This window comes from Somniosus microcephalus, chromosome 26 (genome assembly GCF_052327205.1).
Source record: "Somniosus microcephalus isolate GS21.2 chromosome 26, FLI_Smic_1.0, whole genome shotgun sequence".
Lineage (NCBI taxonomy): Eukaryota > Metazoa > Chordata > Chondrichthyes > Squaliformes > Somniosidae > Somniosus > Somniosus microcephalus.
In genome coordinates, this window is record NC_141012.1 from 11,203,098 (window position 1) to 11,225,801 (window position 22,704).

At 46.1% G+C, this 22,704-nt stretch overlaps 1 protein-coding gene across 2 annotated transcripts in view; it reads left to right on the plus strand.

Moving 5' to 3' along the window:
- dscaml1 (Down syndrome cell adhesion molecule like 1) overlaps window positions 1-22,704 on the plus strand; it is a 703,857-nt gene that overhangs the window by 35,186 nt on the left and 645,967 nt on the right. Inside the window, exon 2 of one of the 2 annotated variants that reach the window (XM_085967838.1) lies at window positions 11,545-11,862. In XM_085967838.1, the coding sequence (XP_085823964.1) occupies window positions 11,545-11,862 (318 nt within the window). Of the gene's footprint in view, window positions 1-11,544; window positions 11,863-13,517; window positions 13,661-22,704 lie in introns of those variants that run through there. The other variant, XM_085967839.1, reaches the window with a different exon arrangement.

Below are 22,704 nucleotides of genomic sequence, written 5' to 3' on the forward strand. Positions count from 1 at the left end.
TATTAATGTCCCTTCAACAGTAATGGAATCATTCAGGGAGGATGTCGCTGTAACGACATGGAGAAATTTCTCGCTCACATCGAATTTGGCGAAAGGTGTCCATTTCTCTGTTTTTGGTGAGACCCAGAAGGCCTTCAGTTGGCTGCACTGTGCTATTGTGCACGTAATTGTACTTTGTAGTATTACAGCCAAGCGTTACCCGCCCTCAAACAACAGCACTAAAACCAGATTAACTGGACACTCATCTCGTTGCTTATGGGATCATGCAGTGTGCAAAATGGCTGCCGCATTTATCTGCCTCGCAACAGTCGCTATGCATGAAGGAACATTGAGCTATTTCAGAGGGATGTGATTCTTTTTGTCGTCTTCACCACCTTTATGTAAAACGAGGAGGCACTGCTATTTCCGAAGCTCTCGGACCCACCCAAAGAGGGGGGGTTTCATTGGCGTTTCGCACGCCAGCAGTGCCCTCTGACCTCCGTGTAAACCGCACAGGAGTCCGAGGTAGCCATCTTCTGAGAGACGACTTCTTGCTTTCTCTGGTTTGGCTCCTCTGTGCTAACGGGAACACTACCACAAGGGAATTGACAGTGAACCCATCTCCTAATCATCTATGTTGTTCTGATATGTCCTCTCCATGCATTGCCAATTCTCACCCCTCTTCCCCCACCCAATGAGTGAGATAATCAAGAATTCAAAACCTTCTAATTTGCCCCTCTGTGCAGCAGGCTAATAGAAATACTGGTTTGAACTTCTATCCAAAGCAATCTCCTATTTAACACACTGATTGTCAAGCTTTCTGTTTGCAAATGTTGACCAACTCATGGAGAGCCCCTCCACATCTGGACATAGTCCCAAGAAGCCCCTCCAAATATGGATGCACTTATAATGGAACCCCTGTCTAATTTCTGAAAGATAATGTTGGCCCGACAAAGGAAGATAGCGGCAACATTGCAGGAAGATGTATTGGCATACAGCAATGTGTAGCAGCCAGTTAACAAACACAGAAACCGTTACCTTGGAATCCCGTCTCGACCCCTCTCGCTGATCCCCTGGGGTTCAGAGACCCCTGTTGGAATATCGCAAATGATTACATATTCCAACATGGCCCGGAGGAATTAATCGTAAATGAAAAGCAAAAGCTAATGGTTAGTGTGGGATTGTGTTAGAAAACAAATCTCGTTGAGTTTCAATCCAAATGACACTGATTGCCTTTATAATGACATAATTCAGTCTCTTTACTGTTATCTGATGGATCTTCTTTAAACGTGTTTTATTGCCTCTGTTTTGGAAATTGCAGAGCATCCCGTGCAAATTGCATCTGATTACCATTGCCCGTCCATTATGTTAAAGTTAGACAAGAACGACTGGAATTTACACAGCACCTAATCACATCACTCAAGCATCCCGAAGCACTTTGTACACAATGAATTGCTTCATCATCGTTGTATAGGCAAACGCAGTGGCCATTTTGTGCACAGCAAAATCCCACAGACACCGGTGCGATGCTAATCTGTTTATTGGTGTGGGCAAGGAGAACCTCCCTGATTATCTTTGAATAATTCCACTGGATCAATAAGACCCGACTCCAGCACTGAAACAGGCAGCTGGGACCTTCGCTTAATCTCTTACAAACCTACGAAAATGACAGGTAGGAAAAGGTCGTCTGGTCCATCGAGCCTACCTCATACAGTTGTGATGCCTGAAGCTTTGTGATCCACCACACCCAACAGCAGCCAAATAATCTCCTAGGACAGGCGGAAAAAAAAGCAAGGCCATTTAGGGATAAATCTGGACAGTTCCTCTCTGACCTCATTAGTCTGAGAGACCACATCCTGGGGGTCACCATTGACCAGAAACGTAACTCGACCAGCCACATAAATACTGTGGCAACAAGAGCAGGTCAGAGACTGGGTATTCTGCAGCAAGTGTCTCACCTCCTGACTCCCCAAAGCCTTTCCACCGTCTGCAAGGCACAAATAAGGAGTGTGATGGAATAATCTCCGCTTGCCTGGATGAGTGCAGCTCCAACAACACCCAAGAAGCTCGACACCATCCAGGACAAAGTAGCCCGCTTGATTGGCAGCCCCTCTACCACCTTAAACATCCACTCCCTCCACTACCGGCGCACCGTGGCTGCAGTGTGTACCATCTACAAGATGCACTGCAGCATCTCGACAAGGCTTCTTCAGCAGCACCTCCCAAACACGCGACCTCTACCACCTAGAAGGACAAGGGCAGCAGACACATGGGAACACCACCACCTCCAAGTTCCCCTCCAAGTCAAACATCATCCTGACTTGGAAATATATCGGCCGTTCCTTCATCGTCGCTGGGTCAAAGACTTGGAACTCCCTCCCTAACAGCACTGTGGGAGCACCTTCACCACACGGACTGCAGCGGTTCACTAAGGTGGCTCACCACCACCTTCTCGAGGGCAATTAGGGATGGGCAATAAATGCTGGCCTTGCCAGCGACGCCCACATCCCATAAAAACGAATAAATAAAAAAAAAATTACATGGTATTTCACCTCTGCACCAGCCAGGACTGGTCCAGCTCTCTTTTGAAGGTGTGCAGAGTCAGCATTCATCACATAAGCTGGCAATAATCCACTATCCTCTTGAAAAAGAAGCACCACCAAACATCTAAGCAGCCCTACCCTTGCGTAACCTGTGCACATGACCCCTGGTCTTTGCCACTCTAGCAAATTGAAATCATTTATCAATTGGAACACAATCTAGTTCTTTTAACTATTTTATATACCTCTTATCAAATGACCCAGAATTCTACGCCTCTCTCATCTGAAGACAGCACTGCCAATGATGAACTCCCTCGGTGAAGTGTCATTCTAGATTGGGCTGAGAGGTGTCATGGGATTGGCCAAGTTCACCGGTCCTGTACATTTCTATGTCCCGAGTATGATCTCAGATGGAGCACGAACCACCCTGTGGCTAATGTCATAGCTCCCCATCTGATGACTTACGGACATTTCAATAGTGTACTGCTCCTTTTAGAAATATCCCGCCCTACTCCCCCAGTGCACCTCGGGTTTCCTTTTTCTAAGCCAGTCCTTTCCGTCGCATGGCACTCTTTGGTCAGATGGTTGTGGGTTGAGCCCCACAGTGGGATTTGAGCCCATAATCTGACACTCCAGCGCAGTACTGAGGGAGTGCTGCCTTGTATGAGGTGCCACTAATTGGATGAAACTTTAAACCAATGTCCCATTTGCCTGTTTCGGTGAAAGTTTGCTTTTACATGGAGTGATTGCACCACCAACTCTCGATCTACAGACCTTGCAAAGCAAGACAGACTTGCATTTGTATGGATTCTCTCACAATCTCAGGACGTCCCAAAGCGCTTTCCAGCCAATGATGTATTTTTTGAATTGTAATCACTGTTGTAATGTAGGAAACGCAGCAGCCAAATTGCGCACAGCAAGCTCCCACAAACAGCAATGACATAAATGACCAGATAATTAGTTTTTAGTGATGTTGATTGAGGGAAAAATATGGGCCAGGACACGGGGGAGAACTCCCTTGCTCTTCTTCAAAATAGAGCCATAGGATCTTTTACATCCACCTGAGAGAGCAGACGGGGTCTCAGTTTAACATTTCAGCCGAAAGACGGCACCTCCAACAGTGCAGCACTCCCTCAGCACTGCACTGGAGTGTCAGCCTAGATTTTTGTGCTCAAGTCTCTGGAGTGGGACTTGAACCCACAACCTTCTAACTCAGAGGCGAGAGTGTGACCCAGTGAGCCACGGCTGAAAGGGGGATGGAGGGATATGGGAACAGAGCGGGCACACGGGATTAAGACTACTGTTCATGTGGAAGATAATCACTAGCAAAGACTGGCTGGGCCGAATGGCCTGTTTCCATGTTGTCATTTCTATATAGTTCTTCTACTGGCGAACATAATAACATTTGAACAATTTATTTTCATAAAGTCAGTCCCTGTCCCTTTAAGCAGTCCTGACATGAAGCAGCATTTTTTCATTAATTCATTTTTAAAAATTGTTCGACAACAGCTTTAATACCCTCGATAAAGAGGTGACGAATTGTGGAGGTTGTATTAGTTTGGAATCTCAAGTTTTTCTTCACTATAAGCAAATTGTTGAGCTGACAAATCGGCCGGATTATTCCAAAGTAAATAAAATGTTGTATATTTGGGAAATTAGGCTTTAAAATTTCAGTTCAGTTGTACTATTGCATCATTTTTAAGGAGGATATACAATTTACCTCTGCTTCCAATGCAGCAACAAAAATGGGAGGGTATTTAACCCTCATGTGAAGTTACAATGCAATCTCTAGCCAAGACTCCAAGGAAATCGTGTAACCCACTGAGCCACAGCTGACCCGACAGCAACTCCAGCAATGATCGAGACGAGGGAACTAGATGTAATATCTCCAAGTTTGCAGACGACACAAAGCTGGGTGGGCGTGTGTGCTGTGAGGAGGATGCAGAGAAACTCCAGTATGATTTGGACAGGTTGGGTGATTGGGCAGATGCATGGCAGATGCAGTATAATGTGGATAAATGCGAGGTTATCCACTTTGGTGGCAAAAACAGGAAGGCAGATTATTATCTGAACGGCAATAGATTGGGAAAAGGGGAAGCGCAACGAGACCTGGGTGTCCTTGTGCACCAGTCGCTGAAGGTAAGCATGCAGGTGCAGCAGGTGGTTAAGAAGGCAAATGGTATGTTGGCATTCATAGCGAGAGGATTTGCGTACAGGAGCAAGGATGTCTTGCTGCAGTTGTACAGGGCCTTGGTGAGACCACACCTTGAGTATTGTGTGCAGTTTTGGTCGCCTTATCTGAGGAAGGATGTTCTTGCTATGGAGAGAGTGCAGCGAAGATTCACCAGACTGATACCTGGGATAGCAGGAATGACGTATGAGGAGAGATTGGGTCAATTAGGCTTATATTCGCTAGAGTTTAGAAGAATGAGAGGGGATCTCATTGAAACTTATAAAATTCTAACAGGACTAGACAGAGTAGATGCAGGAAGGATGTTCCCGATGGTCGGGGAGTCCAGAACCAGGGGTCACAGTCTAAGGATAAGGGGTAAGCCATTTAGGACTGAGATGAGGAGGAATTTCTTCACCCAGAGAGTGGTGAACCTGTGGAATTCTCTACCACAGAAGGCCGTTGAGGCCAATTCATTAAATATATTCAAGAAGGGGTTAGATATATTTCTTAAGGCTAAAGGGACCAAGGGATATGGAGAGAAGGCAGGGACAGGGTACTGAATTTGGATGATCAGCCATGATCTCATTGAATGGCGGAGCGGGCTCGAGGGGCTGAATGGCCTACTCCTGCTCCTATCTTCTATGTTTCTATGTAAACTTCTGGGACTCCCTAAGCCCCAAATGCCAGAAGACTTATTTTTTTTTTTTGAACTGGGTCTTCATGGTGTCCAGCTTCAGCAAATCCGGCAAGTTTACACTGGGGTTGTTGCCGCGTGCGCAACGGTGCGAGACCTGTGCGTCGGGGGCCTCTACCAATGTTTCCGCTAAGGTGTGCGGCCGCGCAGTAGCCAAGGGCCCCGCGCAGGCCGCTCACCGGCTTTTACAGTGTAGATACCGCGCATGCGCGGAAATTTAAAGGGACCGCGCGGAACAAAGCCCAGCTTACGCGGAACATTGACCTCGACAGTGCGCCACGCCGCTTAAGATCAGTGTCAATGCAGCTAAAGACCCATGGTACCATTCAAAGAAGAGCTGGGAGTTCCTCCAGTGCCCCAGCCAATGTTCCTCCGTGAACAGATTCACTGGTCCTTCATCCCATTGGCCTTCATCGGATGACACTGGTGAACGCAATGCTTCATCCCACAGAAAAACGTCACCGCACTCTAAATAAAGTAATTGACTGTGTGAAGTTGAGAAATTTTGACAGTGATAAAGCACTACTGTATAATAACATTACGGGGCATGTTACTGGACAAGTAATCCAGAGGCCTGGACTAATGATCCAGAGACGTGAGTTCAAATCCCACCACGGCAGCTGGGGAATTTAAATTCAGTTAATTAAATAAACCTGGAATAAAAAACTAGCACAAAAAGAAAAATACTGCAGATGCTGGAAATTCTGAAATAAAAACAGAAAATGCTGGAGAAACTCCGCAGGTCAGGCAGCATCTGTGAAGAGAGAAACAGAGTTAACGTTTCAGGTCGATGACCTTTCGTCAGAACTGGAAAAAAGCAGGAAATGGAATAGATTTTTCAGCAAGTGTAGGGGCTGGGAAAGGGGGGAGGGGATGAAAGAACAAAAGGGAAGGTCTGTGATAGGATAGAAGGCAGGAGAGGTTAAGAGACATTAAGAGATATTCAAGGCAAAAGGAGATGGTAATGGGACAGGTTAAGAAACAAAGGATGGCTCTAGATGAAGTGTAAATTGCGCTGGCAGAATGAAAGACAGCTGCCCTGTGGGGGAGAAGAACAGAAGGCACAAACAAAAAGTGTGGATAAAAATATATATATGTTATGATCTGAAATTGTTGAAATCTATGTTGAGCCCGGAAGGCTGTAAAGTGCCTAATCGAAAGATGAGGTGCTGTTCCTCGAGCTTACGCTGAGCTTCCGTGGAACAATGCAAGAGGCTGAGGACGGTGAGGTCTGAGTGGGAATAGAGCGGTGAATTAAAGTGACAGGCGACCGGAAGCTCGGGTTCCCCTTACGGACTGAACGGAGGTGTTCCGCAAAGCGGTCACCCAATCTGTGTTTGGTCTCCCCAATGTAGAGGAGACCACATCGTGAGCAGCAAATACAGTATATTAAATTGCAAGAAGTACAAGTAAATCGCTGTTTCACCTGGAAGGGGTGTTTGGGGCCCTGGACAGTGGGAAGTGGGGAGGTATAAGGGCATGTGTTGCATCTCCTGCGCTTGCATGGGAAGGTGCCGGGCGAAGGGGAAGGAGTGCTGGGGGCGATAGAGGAGTGGACTAGGGTATTGCGGAGGGAGCGGTCCCTACGGAATGCTGAAAGGGGAGGGGAAGATGCGTTTGGTGGTGGGATCACGTTGGAGGTGGCGGAAATGGTGCAGGATGATCCGTTGAATGTGGAGGCTGGTGGGGTGAAAGGTGAGGACAAGGGGAACTCTATCGTGGTTCCGGGAGGGAGGGGCAGGGGTGAGAGCAGAAGCGCGGGATATAGAACGGACACGGTTAAGGGCCCTGTCAACCACTGTAGAGGGGAATCCTCGGTTGAGGAAAAAGGAAGACATGTCGGAAGCACTGGTATGGAAGGTGGCATCGTCAGAGCAGATGCGGCGGAGACAGAGAAACTGGGAGAATGGAATAGAGTCCTTACAGGAGGCGGGGTGGGAGGATGTGTAGTCCAGGTAGCTGTGGGAGTCAGTGGAATATATATAAACAATGCGAATGTATATTTATACACTCAGGGATATACCTGTTTATACACTGTATGAATAGAACTGCGTTTATGTGGTAAACCATAAATGTATTTTGATGCTTTGGCAACATAAGATGTAACTTATCATGCCAATAAAGCGATTTGAATTGTGAATTGTGAATTGGGATTGTAGTGAATGTTGGTCAATAACCTATCCCCAGAGATGGAGACGGAGAAGTCAAGGAAGGGAAGGGAAGAGTCGGAGATGGACCATGTGAAGGTGAGGGAAGGGTGGAAATTGGAAACAAAGTGAATGAAATTATCTAGTTCAGGGCGAGAGCAGGAAACGGCACCGATACAGTCATCAATGTACCGGAAAAAGAGGTGAGGGAGGGGGCCTGAGTAGGACTGGAACAAAGAGTGTTCCACATATCCCACGAAAAGGCAGGCATAGCTAGGACCCATGCGGGTTCCCATAGCAACACCTTTGATTTGGAGGAAGTGAATGGAGTCAAAGGAGAAGTTGTTCAATGTGAGAACAAGTTCAGCCAGGCGGAGGAGTGTAGTGGTGGATGGGGACTGGTTGGGCCTCTGTTCAAGGAAGAAGCGGAGCGACCTCAGGCCATCCTGGTGGGGGATGGAGGTGTAGAGGGATTGTACGTCCATAGTGAAAAGGAAGCGGTTGGGGCCAGGAAACTGGAAACTGTTAAAGTGGCGGAGGGCGTCGGAAGAGTCGCGGATCTAGGTGGGAATAAAAAACTAATATCCATAATGGTGACCATTAAACTATCGCATCGTTGTAAAAACCCATCTGGGTCACTAATGTCCTTTAGGGAAGGAAATCTGCCGTCCTTACCCGGTCTGGCCTATATGTGACTCCAGACCCACAGCAATGTGGTTGACTCTTAACTGTGCCCTCTGAAATGGCCACCTTCTCGAGGGCAATTAGGGATGGGCAATAAATGCTGGCCTTGCTACACTGTGGTTCTCCATCTCATAGATTGGGGTTGGATGCCCACATCCTGTGAATGAATAAAAAAAAACATTTCAAGTAGTGTCTTATTTTAGTTTACCAAAACCATCAGTTAGCAGAGTTCCATCAGTTCTCAGAACGGTCACTAGGTGGAGCACCTTGTGATTTCTGAGGGGTTCATCACTGGGAACTGAGTGTGAAAGGTGACGCTCGTATCCCATCTCCCGCTGACATTAACCGAGTGGAACTGTGTGCAAACTGAACTGAACCCACCATCTCGCAAACGTAAATCTCCCCCCCCCCCCCAGTAAAACGCAGGCTGCGTGCTTAATTTGGTAGGGAATTGAAATAAGAGCTTAGCAATATCTAGAAACGGCCGTTGAAAATATATATTTGCCCTCTTTTTTAATTCGCTTTCTGATGATGGCTGGCACTCTCACGGTCAAATGCGAGTAATGAGCGCACCTTTCTTCAAGGAGTAGATGCCTCTGGCTTACACTCTGTCCACCCACCCACCCCCAATTAAAAAATAACACTGGCAAGGGAGTAAGTTCCTTGTTAACTCAGACTTTGTATTCTTCCCCTCACAGAGACTTATACTGTTCTTTTACAGCCTCATCTTGTGTTTTTTTTAAAATTGCACTCCAACCTCACAGCAAGTGCGTGTGTCTATACATTTCTCCACAGAGCATTAATTCCAGCTGGAAGCAGCATCTGTGCTCAGCTTTGACAATGTCTGTTCTTCGCGTTCTAGCCCATCTCCACGTTTTCAAAGGACATTGAAATGATTTGATCGAAGCTGTAGATTTTTTTTTCTTTCTGCAAGGAGGAGCTAAGAATGGGCTTTGTTTTCTTTGCTTATCTGGTAATGAATCGTGATTAAGGTCTTAAAATCAGTCAGAAGGTTTCTGGGTTCAAGTTCCACTCCAGTGACTTGAGCACGTATTCTAGGCTGACGCTCCCAGTGCAGTGCTGAGGGAGCGCTGCATTGTCGGAGGTGCTGCCTTTCAGTTGAGACATTAAACCGAGGCCCCGTCTGTCCTCTCGGATTTCTCTTGGTGTCCCGGCCAATATTTATCCCTCAACTAACGTCACTGAAACAGATTATCTGGTCTTTATCACGTTGCTGTTTGTGGGAGCTTGCTGTGCGCAAATTGGCTGCCGCGCTTCCTACATTACAACAGTGGCTACACTTCAAAAAGTACTTCATTGGCTGTAAAGCGCTTTGAGATGTCCTGAGGTCGTGAAAGGCGCTATAGAAATGCAAGTCTTGACATAAATCAGCCATTCATGAAAGAAAGACTTGTGAAATAATACTGAGCGGCCTGCGGGTGGCGCTGTCCAGGGAGAGTATAAATACTCGGGCATGGGCCCAGCTTGCGCAGGGCATTTTTAACAGGAACTAGTGAAGGATACAACTAGACCTCCATGTTTTAAACAGTTGATTAAAGCTTTGTTTAACGCTTAGACCAAGTGCCTAGTAGTTTTCTTACATCAAGCCTTTCTTCCTTTACAATGTAGAAACGTATTTTAAGAAGGCCGAGAGGTTGTGTATGAGCCAGAAGTCATTGTGGGTTTATGTCTGAGCGCGACTTTATTTTAATACTTGATAGCAATGGTGGTTTTGTCACTGTTGTTAATGACGGTGTCGAAGGAGAGCGAGACCCATTGCAGCAGACATTTGATTTCTTCCAACGTATGATAGCAAAATACCGCAGATGCTGGAAATCCGAAATAACAACAGAAAATGCTGGAAAAACTCAGCAGGCCAGGCAACATCCGTGGAGAGAGAAGCAGAGTCAACGTTTCGGGTGAAAACCCTTCGTCAAGACTAAAGAGGCACAGGAAATGAAATAGATTAAAAGGCCAGGCTGGGAGAGAACAAAAGAGAAGAAGAGACATTAAGAGGTATTCAAAACGAGACGAGATGGTGATAGGACTAGTGGAGACAAAAGACGGCTCTAGATTAGGTGTGAAATGCGCTGGCAGAATGGGAGACAGCTGCCATGTGGGAGAGAGAAAAAAAAAGAAAGTGGAGGGGGGGGGAAATCTAAAACAAAGGTGTGGATAAAAAATATAAGTAAAAATGTAATAGGGGCCGAGGTTATGATCTGAAATTGTTGAACTCGATATTGAGTCCGGAAGGCTGTAAAGTGCCCAATCGGAAGATGAGGTGCTGTTCCTCGAGTTTATGGTGAGCTTCCGTGGAACAATGCAAGAGGCCGAGGATGGTGATGCCCGAGTGGGAATGGGGCGGTGAATTAAAATGACAGGCGATTTGATTTCTTCCCGTGTGTGTGTGTGTGTGTGAAATAGGAAGAGACAGTAGAAGCAGTGAGGCTCGATTGCATTACCTATTCCGAGATCTGCCGCGACCCACCAGGCTGCGACCCTCGACAAAGCCCCCTTTTTAAGGAGCGTTTATAAATCCTGAATTCTGAACTGCAAAAAAACCCTAATCTATGAGAGGGAGAACCACAGTGTAGCAAGGCCAATTAAAGGGGAGGGCTCTGAAAACAAAACAGTTTATTTTTTTGATAGGCAAGCACAACGCTCAGTGTTGTTTGCAGCTGCAGCACCTGTTATTCAGGTCAGATTCATAAATTAGGATATGCCCCTGGTGAGTGGTGTTGACGCACTGCACTTGGCAGCAGGGAGGTTGAACTCTTAGTAACTGATGTAATAAACCTCACTACACATTTGGTTTGAGTATAAAGCAAGGCTTTAATCAACTTGTTTCAGAACATGGAGGTCTAGTTGTACTTCACTAGTTCCTTGTCTTACAAAATGTCCCTGAGCAAGCTGGGCCCACGCCCGAGTATTTATACTCCTTGGACGGCGCCACCAGCTGGCTGTCCAGCGTTATTTCATGAGTAGTTTCTTGATGATGGAGATTTATAACAGTAACATCTTACAGAGGTGGGGAGGGAGGTTACAGAGAAAGAGCTGGCATAGACACGATGGGACGAATGGCCTCCTTTTGTACTGCATGATCCCATTCTGCGATTTGTACTGAAGGAACTCACCACCACCTTCTCGAGGGCAATTAGGGATGGGCAATAAATGCTGGCCTTGCCAGCGACGCCCACATCCCATAAACGAATAATTTAAAAAAATTCCTCTTCATAGATCAACAAGAATGAAGAAAGATTAGCGTGTAAAATCTCACTCCATCTGACACTAATTTTTCTTCCTTTTCCTCTTTTATTCCCCCAACAGCACACAGTGAGGATCCTCGGACAAGCTTATACTTTGTGAATGACTCATTGCAACAGGTGATCTTCTCCAGTTCAGTGGGCACGGTGCTGCCGTGCCCGGCTGCCGGGTCCCCGGGCACCGTCCTCCGCTGGTACCTCGCCACGAAAGACGACATCTACGACGTGCCCAACATCCGACACGTCCACCTCAACGGCACCTTGCAGCTCTATCCCTTCTCCCCATCCGGGTTTAATAGCTTTATCCACGATAATGACTACTTCTGCACGGCCGAAAACGTAGCCGGCAAGATCAGGAGCCCAAATATCCGCGTCAAAGCAGGTGAGACTGTCTGATGCCTCTTTTTTTTGGAATTTGGAAGATTTCGTGGGAATGTCGTGATTGGACCTTAAGTTTGGAAAGGACCGTACACTACTCCTTGTAGTTATGCTTGGAGGAAACCTAGAACGCCGTGCTTTCTCCCTGGGTTTGACTGGAGCCTCGACAGGTGGAATGAAAGTCTCTTCTCCCCACTGGCTATAATGGCTCCAAACAAAATCATAACGTTGTTTTGGGCAGTCGGGCGAAAGGGACGGCAGCGACTTGTTACCCCACGTTTGAGGCAGCCTCCTCCACGCTCTTACTGGGATCGGTGCAGAAATGCTGGGAAACACTCAGCAGGTCTGCGGAGAGCGTTAACGTTTCAGGTCGATGACCTTTTTCATCAGAAACTGGAAGGCGTTGGAGATGAACAGAGCCTGGGGTGGGGCGGGGCGGGGTGGGGTGGGACAGGGAAAGAACACAAGTGAGGGATCTGTGATTGGGTGGGTGGTGGGTAGGAGTGATTCAATGACAAAAGGGATGATGGTGCAAGGCAAAAGGAGATGATAATGGGACAAGTAGAGGACTGGGGATGGTCAATAGCCAGAATGCAGCCCACCATTTGGTAAACATCAATACTCATGAGCTTAATTTGTTCTGTGAGCTAAAATTAGTGTGTTTTTAAGATTCCCATCTGTGTTATTTTGCTCCAAAACCTTAACCTATTTAAAATTAAGCAGGTTACCATCTACACTAAAGTAAGGCAGAGAGGGGATTATAAACCTATAAATCGGCAATTTCACTGAGGATATAAGGAAGGCTTGGTGTAGGAAATGAAAGTACCGCGCTGGTGCGGAAGGGGATGCTGTTGCGAGACTGAGATTCAGGCCCATTGCTTGGACGCTTCAGCGGGCAGTTCACTCCACATGCTGGCCTGTGCCGTTCCTCACTTGGAGCGTGCTCGATGCTGACAGTGAGCCCTGCGTGGTGCTCCATTCTCCTGGGGGACAGCCGTCCGCTTGATGAAAATTCACCCCCCCCAAAAAATATATAAATAAAAATTCAAGAATTACACATGGATGGCAGGGTAACAAAGCTGCCATTGACTCTAGGGGTTCACATGGCCTTGTGAGCCATGAGTGCCAAGTTGGTTTATGGCTGTCAATGTGAACCTCTTGATTAAGTTATTGCTTTATTATTCATAGAAACATAGAGATAGGAACAGGAGTAGGCCATTCGGCCCTTCGAGCCTGCTCCGCCATTCAATGAGATCATGGCTGATCTTCGTCTGAGATCATAGCTGATCTTACCAGTTCAGTACCCCGTCCCCGCCTTTTCTCCGTAACCCTTAATCCCCTTAGCCTTCAGAAATATATCCAATTCTCTCTTGAAAATATTTATTGAATTAGCCTTCACAGCCCTCTGTGGCAGGGAATTCCACAGGCTCACCACTCTTTGAGTGAAGAAATTTTTCCTCATCTCTGTTTTAAATGATTTGCCCGCTATTTTTAGACTGTGGCCCCTGGTTCTGTGCTCCCCTGCCATTGGAAACATTCTCTCTGAATTCAGCCTGTCCAGGCCTGCCATAATTTTATATGTTTCGATGAGATCCCCTCTCAATCTTCTAAACTCCAGTGAGTACAAGCCCAAACTATTCAATCTCTCCTCGTAGGTCATTCCCGCCATTCCAGGTATCAGCCTGGTGAATCGCCGCTGCACTCTTTCCATGGCAAGAACATCCTTCCGCAGATGGGGCGACCAAAACTGTACACAATACTCCAGATGCGGTCTCACCAGCACCTTGTACAGCTGTAGTAAGGTATCCCTATTCCTATACTCGAACCCCCTTGATATGAAGGCCAACATACCATTTGCCTTCTTAATCGCCTGTTGCACCTGCATGCTCTCCTTCAGTGACTGGTGCACAAGAACACCCAGGTCCCTCTGCACTTCCCCATCTCCCAATCTATTGCCATTTAGATAATAATCCACCCTCCTGTTTTTACCCCCAAAGTGGATAACCTCGCATTTATCCACATTATAGTGCATCTGCCACGTATCCGCCCATTCCCCCAACCTGTCCAAATCGCACTGTAGCCTCCTGACATCCTCATCAGAGCCCACCCCTCCTCCTAGTTTAGTGTCGTCAGCGAATTTGGAAATATTGCATCCAATTCCCTGATCCAGATCATTTATATATATTGTGAACAGCTGGGGTCCCAGGACAGATCCTTGCGGCACCCCGCTGGTCACTGCCTGCCACTCCGAAAACGAGCCGTTTATTCCAACTCTCTGTTTTCTATCCGCCAGCCAGTTCTCTATCCACGTTAATACTTTGCCCCCAATCCCATGAGCCTTAATTTTGCATGATAATCTTTTGTGTGGAACCTTATCGAAGGCTTTCTGGAAGTCAAGGTACACCACATCCACGGGCTCTCCCCCATCTATTTTACCAGTTACTTCCTCAAAAAATTCCAGCAGATTAGTCAAACACGATTTACCCTTTGTAAATCCATGTTGACTCTGTCCGATCCTTTCCCCATTTGTCAAGTGCTCCGCTATTTTATCCTTAATAATGGACTCTAGCATTTTGCCCACAACCGATGTAAGGCTTACTGGTCTATAATTCCCTGCTTTCTCTCTACCCCCCTTTTTAAATATTGGGGTAACATTAGCTACCCTCCAATCCACGGGTACTGTTCCCGAGTCAATGGAGTTCCGGAAGATGATCCTTAGAGCATCTGCTATCTCCAGGGCCACCTCCTTAAGTACCCTAGGATGTAGTTTATCAGGCCCCGGGGATTTGTCGGCCTTCAGTCCCCTCAACTTACCCAACACCATATCCCTAGAGATACTAATTTCTGTCAGCTCCTCCCTCTCATTAGTCCCTATGTTTGTCGATATTCCTGGGAGGTTATTTGTGTCCTCCTTTGTGAATACAGAACCAAAGTATGAGTTTAATTGGTCTGCCATTTCCTTATTCTCCATTATATATTCTCCCGAATCGGACTGCAAGGGACCGACTTGGGATTTTACCAGTCTTTTCCTCCTGATATACCGATAAAAGCTTTTGCAGTCTGTCTTTATGTTTGCTGCAAGTTTACTTTCGTATTCTATTTTCCCCTTCCTGATTAATCCCTTTGTCCTCTTTTGCTGTATCCTGTACTGCCCCCAATCTTCCGGTCTGGTGCTTTTTTTTGCCAGTTGATATGCCCTTTTTTTTGATTTTATGCTGTCCCTAATTTCCCTCGTTATCCACGGTTGAGTCACCTTTTTAGGTTTATTTTTATGCCAAACCGGTATAAACATGTTCTGGAATTCTTCCATTCTATCTTTGAATGCTTGCCATTGTCTATCCACTGTCAATCCCCCCAGAAACACCACCCAATCAATCTTACCCAATTCCCGTCTCATACCCTCGTAATTCCCTTTATTTAAGTTCTGGACCTTAGTCTCTGATTCAATTTCCTCACTCTCCATCTCGACTGAGAGCTCGATCATATTATGATCGCTCTGACCCAAGGGGCCTCGTACAAGAAGATTGCTGATAAGTCCCTTCTCATTGCACAATACCCAGTCTAAAATGGCCTGATCTCGAGTCGGCTCCTCGACATATTGGTCCAGATAACCGTCCCGAAAACATTCCAGGAATTCCTCCTCCTCAGAATTTTTACTAATTTGGGTAGTCCAATCAATATGTAAATTAAAGTCACCCATGATGACAGCTGTGCTCTTATCGCACGCTTCTCTAATTTCCCTTTTTATGCCTTCCCTCACTTCCATATTACTATTTGGAGGCCTATATATCACACCCACTAACGTTTTCCTCCCCTTGCTATTTCTCATTTCTACCCATACAGATTCCGTTTCATCCAAGTTAATATCCTTCCTTTCCATTGCATTAATCCCCTCCTTTACCAGCAATGCTACCCCACCTCCCCTACCTTTTTGCCGATCCTTCCTAAATATTGTATATCCCTGGATGTTAAGTTCCCAGCCTTGCCCACCCTGCAGCCACGTTTCTGTAATCCCAATCAAATCATACTTGTTTACCTCTATTTCCACAACTAATTCATCCACCTTGTTCCTAATGCTTCTAGCATTAAGATACAAAGCCTTCAGCCTTGCTTTTTTCACACTCTCATTATGAATTAGTTTGGCCCTTTGTGTTTCTCTCCTTTGCTTATTGCTTCTCACCTTTCTACCATCTATTTCTAACTTCATATGACTTCCCTCTTTCCCACTACCTAGGTTCCCATCCCCCTGCCAAATTAGTTTAAATCCTCCCGAACCGCCCAAGAAAATATTACCCCGAGGACATCGGCTCCCTCACAGTTCAGGTGTAGACCGTCCCCTTGGTACAGGTCACTCCTCCCCAAGAACTGGTTCCAATGCCTCAAGAATTTAAATCCCTCTCCCTTGCACCACTGCTCAAGCCACATATTTAGCTTATCTATCTTACTCTCTCTAAACTTATTAGCTCGTGGCACTGGTAGCAATCCAGAGATTACTACCTTTGAGGTCCTACTTTTCAATTTAGCTCCTAACTCCCTAAATTCAGCTTGTAGGACCTCCTCCCTCTTTTTACCTACATCGTTGGTACCTACATGTACCACGACAACTGGCTGATCCCCCTCCCCCTTCAGAATGCTCTACACCCGCTCCGAGACATCCTTGACCCTTGCACCAGGGAGGCAACATACCATCTTGGAGTCTCGGTCTCGGCCACAGAAACTCCTATCTATCCCCCTTACAATTGAATCCCCTATCACTATAGCCCTATCCCTCTTTTTCCCGCCCTTCTGTGCAGCAGAGCCAGTCATGGTGCCCTGAACCTGGCTGCTGGTGCCTTCCCCTGATAAGTCATCTCCCCCAACAGTACCCAAAACGGTAAACCTGTTTTGGAGGGAGATGACCGCAGGTGACTCCTGCACTACCTTCCTGCCTTTACCCTGCCTTTTGGTCACCCATTTACTGTCTGAGTTAGCCTTTACCTGCGGTGTGACCAACTCACTGAATGTGCTATCCACAACATCCTCAGCATCGCGTATGCTCCAGAGTGAGTCCATTCGCAGCTCCAGCGCCGCCATGCGGTCTGCTAGGAGCTGCAGCTGGACACACTTCCTGCACACATAGTTGTCAGGGACAGTGTCCCTGATTTCCCACATGGCACAGGAGAAGCATGACACGGGTCCGAGCTGCCCTTCCATGACTTAACCCTTACAATACCCTTTTATTTACTACGATTTAGCTTAATTATTGAATTCTACTTAGAATAAGTTTGTGAAAGTACTCACCAACCAGTCACCTACCTGTTTTCTGGTGTTGTATTTTCACTGCCGCCTCCTGTCCTGGAACCTTTTCCACCTAGGTTAGGCTCCTGAAATAAAATAAATTGAACCTACCTTTTCAACTTCCCCTAACCCTATTCGCTCTCTAATGCATTCTTTAGTCCCTATAAAATATTAAAAGTGGTGTTGAAGGGACATTGATTGAAGAGTAAGAGGCTATTGTGATGATGTGGTGTAATAATGTTGCACCCTTATAAGAGCACAGAAATTCCGGTCGGAGGCTTCCCGCGGGTGCAAGCCCCCGACCTGCACTTACCTAGCGCGCTGGCCGTTGAGCTGTGGGCCCGCGTGGGATTCCGATCCTGGGCCTCCTCCAACTGCCGGCGCGCAGTGCTTGCGTATCCCAGGGGCGCAGTTAGTTCAACGCGTCCCCTGGGATCACGTGGGCCATGGAGAGCCAATGGTAGCAGGGAATCTCTATTCATAGGTTTGACAGGAAGAGCTGTCCAATCTATGAATACAATTCAGCCCCAAAACATCACTAAAACTTCAAATAATTTTTTTCAAAAATCACATTTTTAAAATAACTATAAATTACATAAAATAACTATTTTAAATAATAATTTAAATTTTTGAAAAATGAATTACAGTTTCTAACGGGGCTAAAAATAAACTTACCTTTAAAGTATTTAAAAATAATAAAGCTGTGGAAAAAATGTTTTAATTTAACTTAATTCACCACTTACCTTGTTAAAAGCAGGCCTTGCGATTGCTTTTTATAAGCGTAGCTCCTGGAGATTTACCCTCCTGGAGAAACCTGCAAAAAAAACGGAAGTTCCAGGCGTACGCGCTGCCTCTCCGGCGCACGCGCTCAACCTGTAAACCCCTTCCTTTAAGGGAACGGAAGTTCCGGTTTCTCGCGCATGCGCAGTGCATGCACAAAACCGGCACTTTCGTTGGGCCTATGCGTGTGTACCCAGCGCGCACTCACCCGTGGGGACTCGAAGTTCTGTCCCATCGGATAATGATGGAATTATTTGAAATCCTACAATAGGTTTATAAGGCCTGATGAAATATGAGGCTAAAGGCTACTGTTAGTGATATTGGCAAACAGGTGCTTAATACCTTTGTAGGATCCGGGGTGCATGAACAGAGAGACCTGGGGGTATATGTGCACAAATCGTTGAAGGTGGCAGGGCAGGTTGAGAAAGCAGTTAAAAAAGCATATCCTGATCCTGGGCTTCATAAGTAGAGACATAGAGTACAAAAGCAAGGAACTTATGATGAACCTTTATGAAACACTGGTTCGGCCTCAACTGGAGTATTGTGTCCAATTCTGGGCACCGCATTTTAGGAAGGATGTGAAGGCCTTAGAGAGGGTGCAGAAAAGATTTACAAGAATGGTTCCAGGGATGAGGGACTTCAGTTACGTGGATAGACTGGAGAAGCTGGGGTTGTTCTCCTTGGAGCAGAGAAGGTTGAGAGGAGATTTGATAGAGGTGTTCAAAATCATGAGGGGTCTGGACAGAGTAGATAGAGAGAAACTGTTCCCATTGGCAGAAAGGTCAAGAACCAGAGGACACAGATTTAAGGTGATTGGCAGAAGAACCAAAGGCGACATGAGGAAAAACATTTTTACACAGCGAGTGGTTAGGATCTGGAATGCACTGCCTGAAATCATGATGGAGGCAGCTTCAATCGTGGCTTTCAAAGGGAATTGGATAAGTACCTGAAAGGAAAAATTTGCAGGGCTACAAGGAAATGGCAGTGGAGTGGGACTAGCTGAAGTGTTCTTCCAGAGAGCCGGCATGGGCTTGGCAGGCCGAATGGCCTCCTTCTGTGCTGTAACTATTCTATGAATCTATTCTGTGAACCATTTGTCCGTTATTTTGATGGAAGAGTTAATAACCTGTGTCAAACTAGTCATTAAGAACTCTTCTGCTAGTACCAGCAACGGTGATTTCAGTGCTTTACTCTGATACGTGGGAAAAGGGGTGATCTATTCGCAGGTGATCTACCAGCTCTGTTGTACAGCTGGCGTCGGGTTTGGTCTCCCTACATGCGCTGGGTTCCATTGGGCAATGTGAAGTCCCGGACTGCAAATGTGTGAGGTTGGCCACCTGCACTTGCTGTCCTTGCACAGGTGGCCTTAACCCAATGACAGCTTCATGGCTGTGCGCTGCTGTCAGTTTCTGAAACGTTTGCTCATTTCCACTATGCAGTCCAGCTGGCGCGAGAGGGGGCCGGAGCTGGATGTCTCAACTTTCAGCTGCACCCGAGTGTCCCGTCATTGACAACTCCGCTCCTCCTCGCTGGTGGTTTCGTTGAAGGGAAACGGTGGGTTTATTATAGGATGCAATTTTCAAAAATAGACTCCAGGAAAACTGAGCAAACTGCTGAGATACAATGTGCCCCCCACTGAGGTGGGACTGTCATGTTGGGGAGTTTGCTCATTGACTAAAAAGGCCAAGAAAGTGACGTCCGATTTGAAATGTGGTGTCTCCCCGCTCACCCCAATAAAGCGAGCTGCCTTGACGAAAAAGCGTTTGACATGAATCAGTCATTCATGAAAGAAAGACTTATGAAATAATACAGAGCAGCCTGCGGGTGGCGCTGTCCAGGGAGAGTATAAATACTCGGGCACGGGCCCAGCTTGCGCAGGACATTCTTAACAGGAACTAGTGAAGGACACAACTAGACCTCCATGTTGTAAAACAGTTGATTACAGCTTTGTTTAACACTTAGACCAAGTGCCTAGTAGTTTTCTTACGTCAGCGTTTGACAAACCATGGGAGGGAGACGTGCATACGCCATATTTTTTTGTGGTCACAATATTGCTTGTAAGAGACGTGTTTAAACATGATTTCTGTTGGCGTGTTTTGTATTTATAAACAAAGTTTTGGCCAACACATTTTTCGTGAGAATGATGACCCTTTAAATGCTGCCCTGTTGGGTGACAGTGCCCCTTTTAAAAGACCTCATCTCCCCTTTCCTGCTGTGGTCTATGAATTCTTCAGATGTCAGATGTCCACTTACCTGTGGACATCTCCATGGCTACAATCAATTAGTTGACTGGTCGTGGGTTTTTTGGGTGGGACTGGTCTGGTCTGTCTGGACATGTTCACAACCAGCCTGATACTAATTTACCCACAATAAAACCCAGCCTTCTGGAACAACATCTCCCTTCACTATTGCTGCACTAATAATAACTTCAGTGTATATAAATACCTCCCTTGTATATGAATGATATCAAAACAAAAATGATATGTCTAGTGCCAATTGTACTTTATTTACTTTACAGTTATTGGACCTCTGCCTTATTATTGGTGATAGAGTCATAGAGTTATACAGCACCGAAAGAGGCCCTTCGGCCCATCGTGTCCGCGCCGGCCATCAAGCCCTGTCTATTCTAATCCCATTTTCCAGCACTTGGTCCGTAGCCTTGTATGCTATGACGTTTCAAGTGCTCATCTAAATGCTTTTTGAATGTTGTGAGGGTTCCTGCCTCTACCACCCTTTCAGGCAGTGAGTTCCAGATTCCAACCACCCTCTGGGTGAAAAAGTTTTTCCTCAAATCCCCTCTAAACCTCCTGCCCCTTACCTTGAAACTATGCCCCCTGGTTATTGACCCCTCTACTAAGGGGAAAAGTTCCTTTCTATCTACCCTATCTATGCCCCTCATAATTTTGTACACCTCAATCAGGTCCCCCCCCTCAGCCTTCTCTGCTCTAAGGAAAACAACCTCAGCCTGTCCAGTCTCTCTTCGTAGCTGAAGCGCTCCAGCCCAGGCAACATCCTGGTGAATCTCCTCTGCACCCTCTCCATCATGTAGTCATGATGTGTCTATTTTTATAAACATGAACGCAGTGACATATGGAGAAGTGCTACTACTCTTCAACCCCTCCCCCTGATACCTCACTCAAAAGGCCATTCATCTGTGAGCTTAGAGAGCCAAGTCTGGTCCCAATCCTCAGCCTATACCCACACACAAGTACTTTTCAATAGGGGTCACTGAATAGTGATCAGGAGTCCGGGCTGACTCATCACTTGGGAACGATGAAGCTAATTGCAGCACCTCAGCAGTTGCCTTGATGAGATCGGTTAACTTGGCAATCAAACTTGGGTACTTTCCCAGTGTAATCACACTGGACAATGTACTTACCTACTATGCCATTGAGGGAGCTACCAATTGATCCTTAATTCCCATTGTTGACTGTAGGTTGACCTGCGCTAAGCTATTTAATACCTTAATCTGCAGAAAAATCCTCATTTGAAAATGGGCTATTAGAATCCATAGTTCCCTTTTAGTTGAGAGTTTGAAATTCCACAGTCCCAACCTTTGCCCTTTCTCAGTCATAAACAATTACCTCATTGATCACATGCAACATGTGGCGGGTCGACGGTGCTAGTTTAGATGGGAGCTCACATTTGGTAGGACAAGGAAAGATGCAAATAGATGTTGGTTGCTTTTTGCTCATATTCCTCATCATTCTGCCGATCACTTAATCTTTATGTAAATTTTAGGAAAATTGGCCCAAATTAAACTTCTTTGACATTGGCTCTCAAGCTTGGTTGCTGGAAAAGTTTGTCGGGCAAGTAACCCTGGGCCACTGGATGCACACTAGTTGTTGGGGATTTTTGCACCCCAAGACCGGAGGGGAATGATTCAGATGGTCACAGATTCAAACCCTCGGGATGCTTGCCTCACTGGGAGTGAGGTTTGCAATGTTTTTTGGGCCAGACTATTGGATAGAGTGTCCCATTGTTGTGAAATGCTCCCTTTATGGATAAGGGCTGGGGAAATAAGGAAGAGACTATTTAGTATGATCGGCTTAATATGCTGGAAAAAAGACCTCCTGCTGATCAATCAAGTGATGTTATGGAAGTTTAAGAATAAGTCTGCTTGAGAATATTTGCATAGAGTGAGGAAGGGGACAAATAGCTCCCTCAAGAAACAGAACCAGGGGTCATAAAGTTAAAATTAGAGCTAAACCCTTCAGAAAGCATTTCATCACACAAAGGATAGTGGAAATCTGGAAATCCCTCCCCAAAAAGCTGTTGAGGCTGGGAGTCAATTGAAAATTTCAAAACTGAGCTGGATCGATTTTTGTTAGGCAAGGTTATTAAGGGATATAGAACCAAGGCGGTTAGATGGAATTGTGATACAGATCAGTCATGATCTAATTGAATGGTGGAACAGGTTAGAGAGGCTGAATTGTCTACTCCTGTTCATATGTAAACTAACACACTTTGGTCATGGGTATTTCACTGCTGGAGAAAACATATAAAATCTGGACTAATGGATGCTGTTGTGAGGGAGCTAAAAGCCATAATTCAATTGAAAGGCATTCTTGTGACACAAAGTAGAGAGTCCATCGTGAGTGACGTGTGGCTGTCGATGAGCCTTGAGATTAAATTGCAATCTTCAGCCCTGTTATATATACAGCAAAAGCCTTTTGGCACAGTTGCCCTCGATGGATCTTGATTTCACCATGTGGCAACATCAAACATAGTGACCACAGCTACTGTGTACAGTAAACATCGTGGTGAACCAATGAATGCGCTCTGTTGG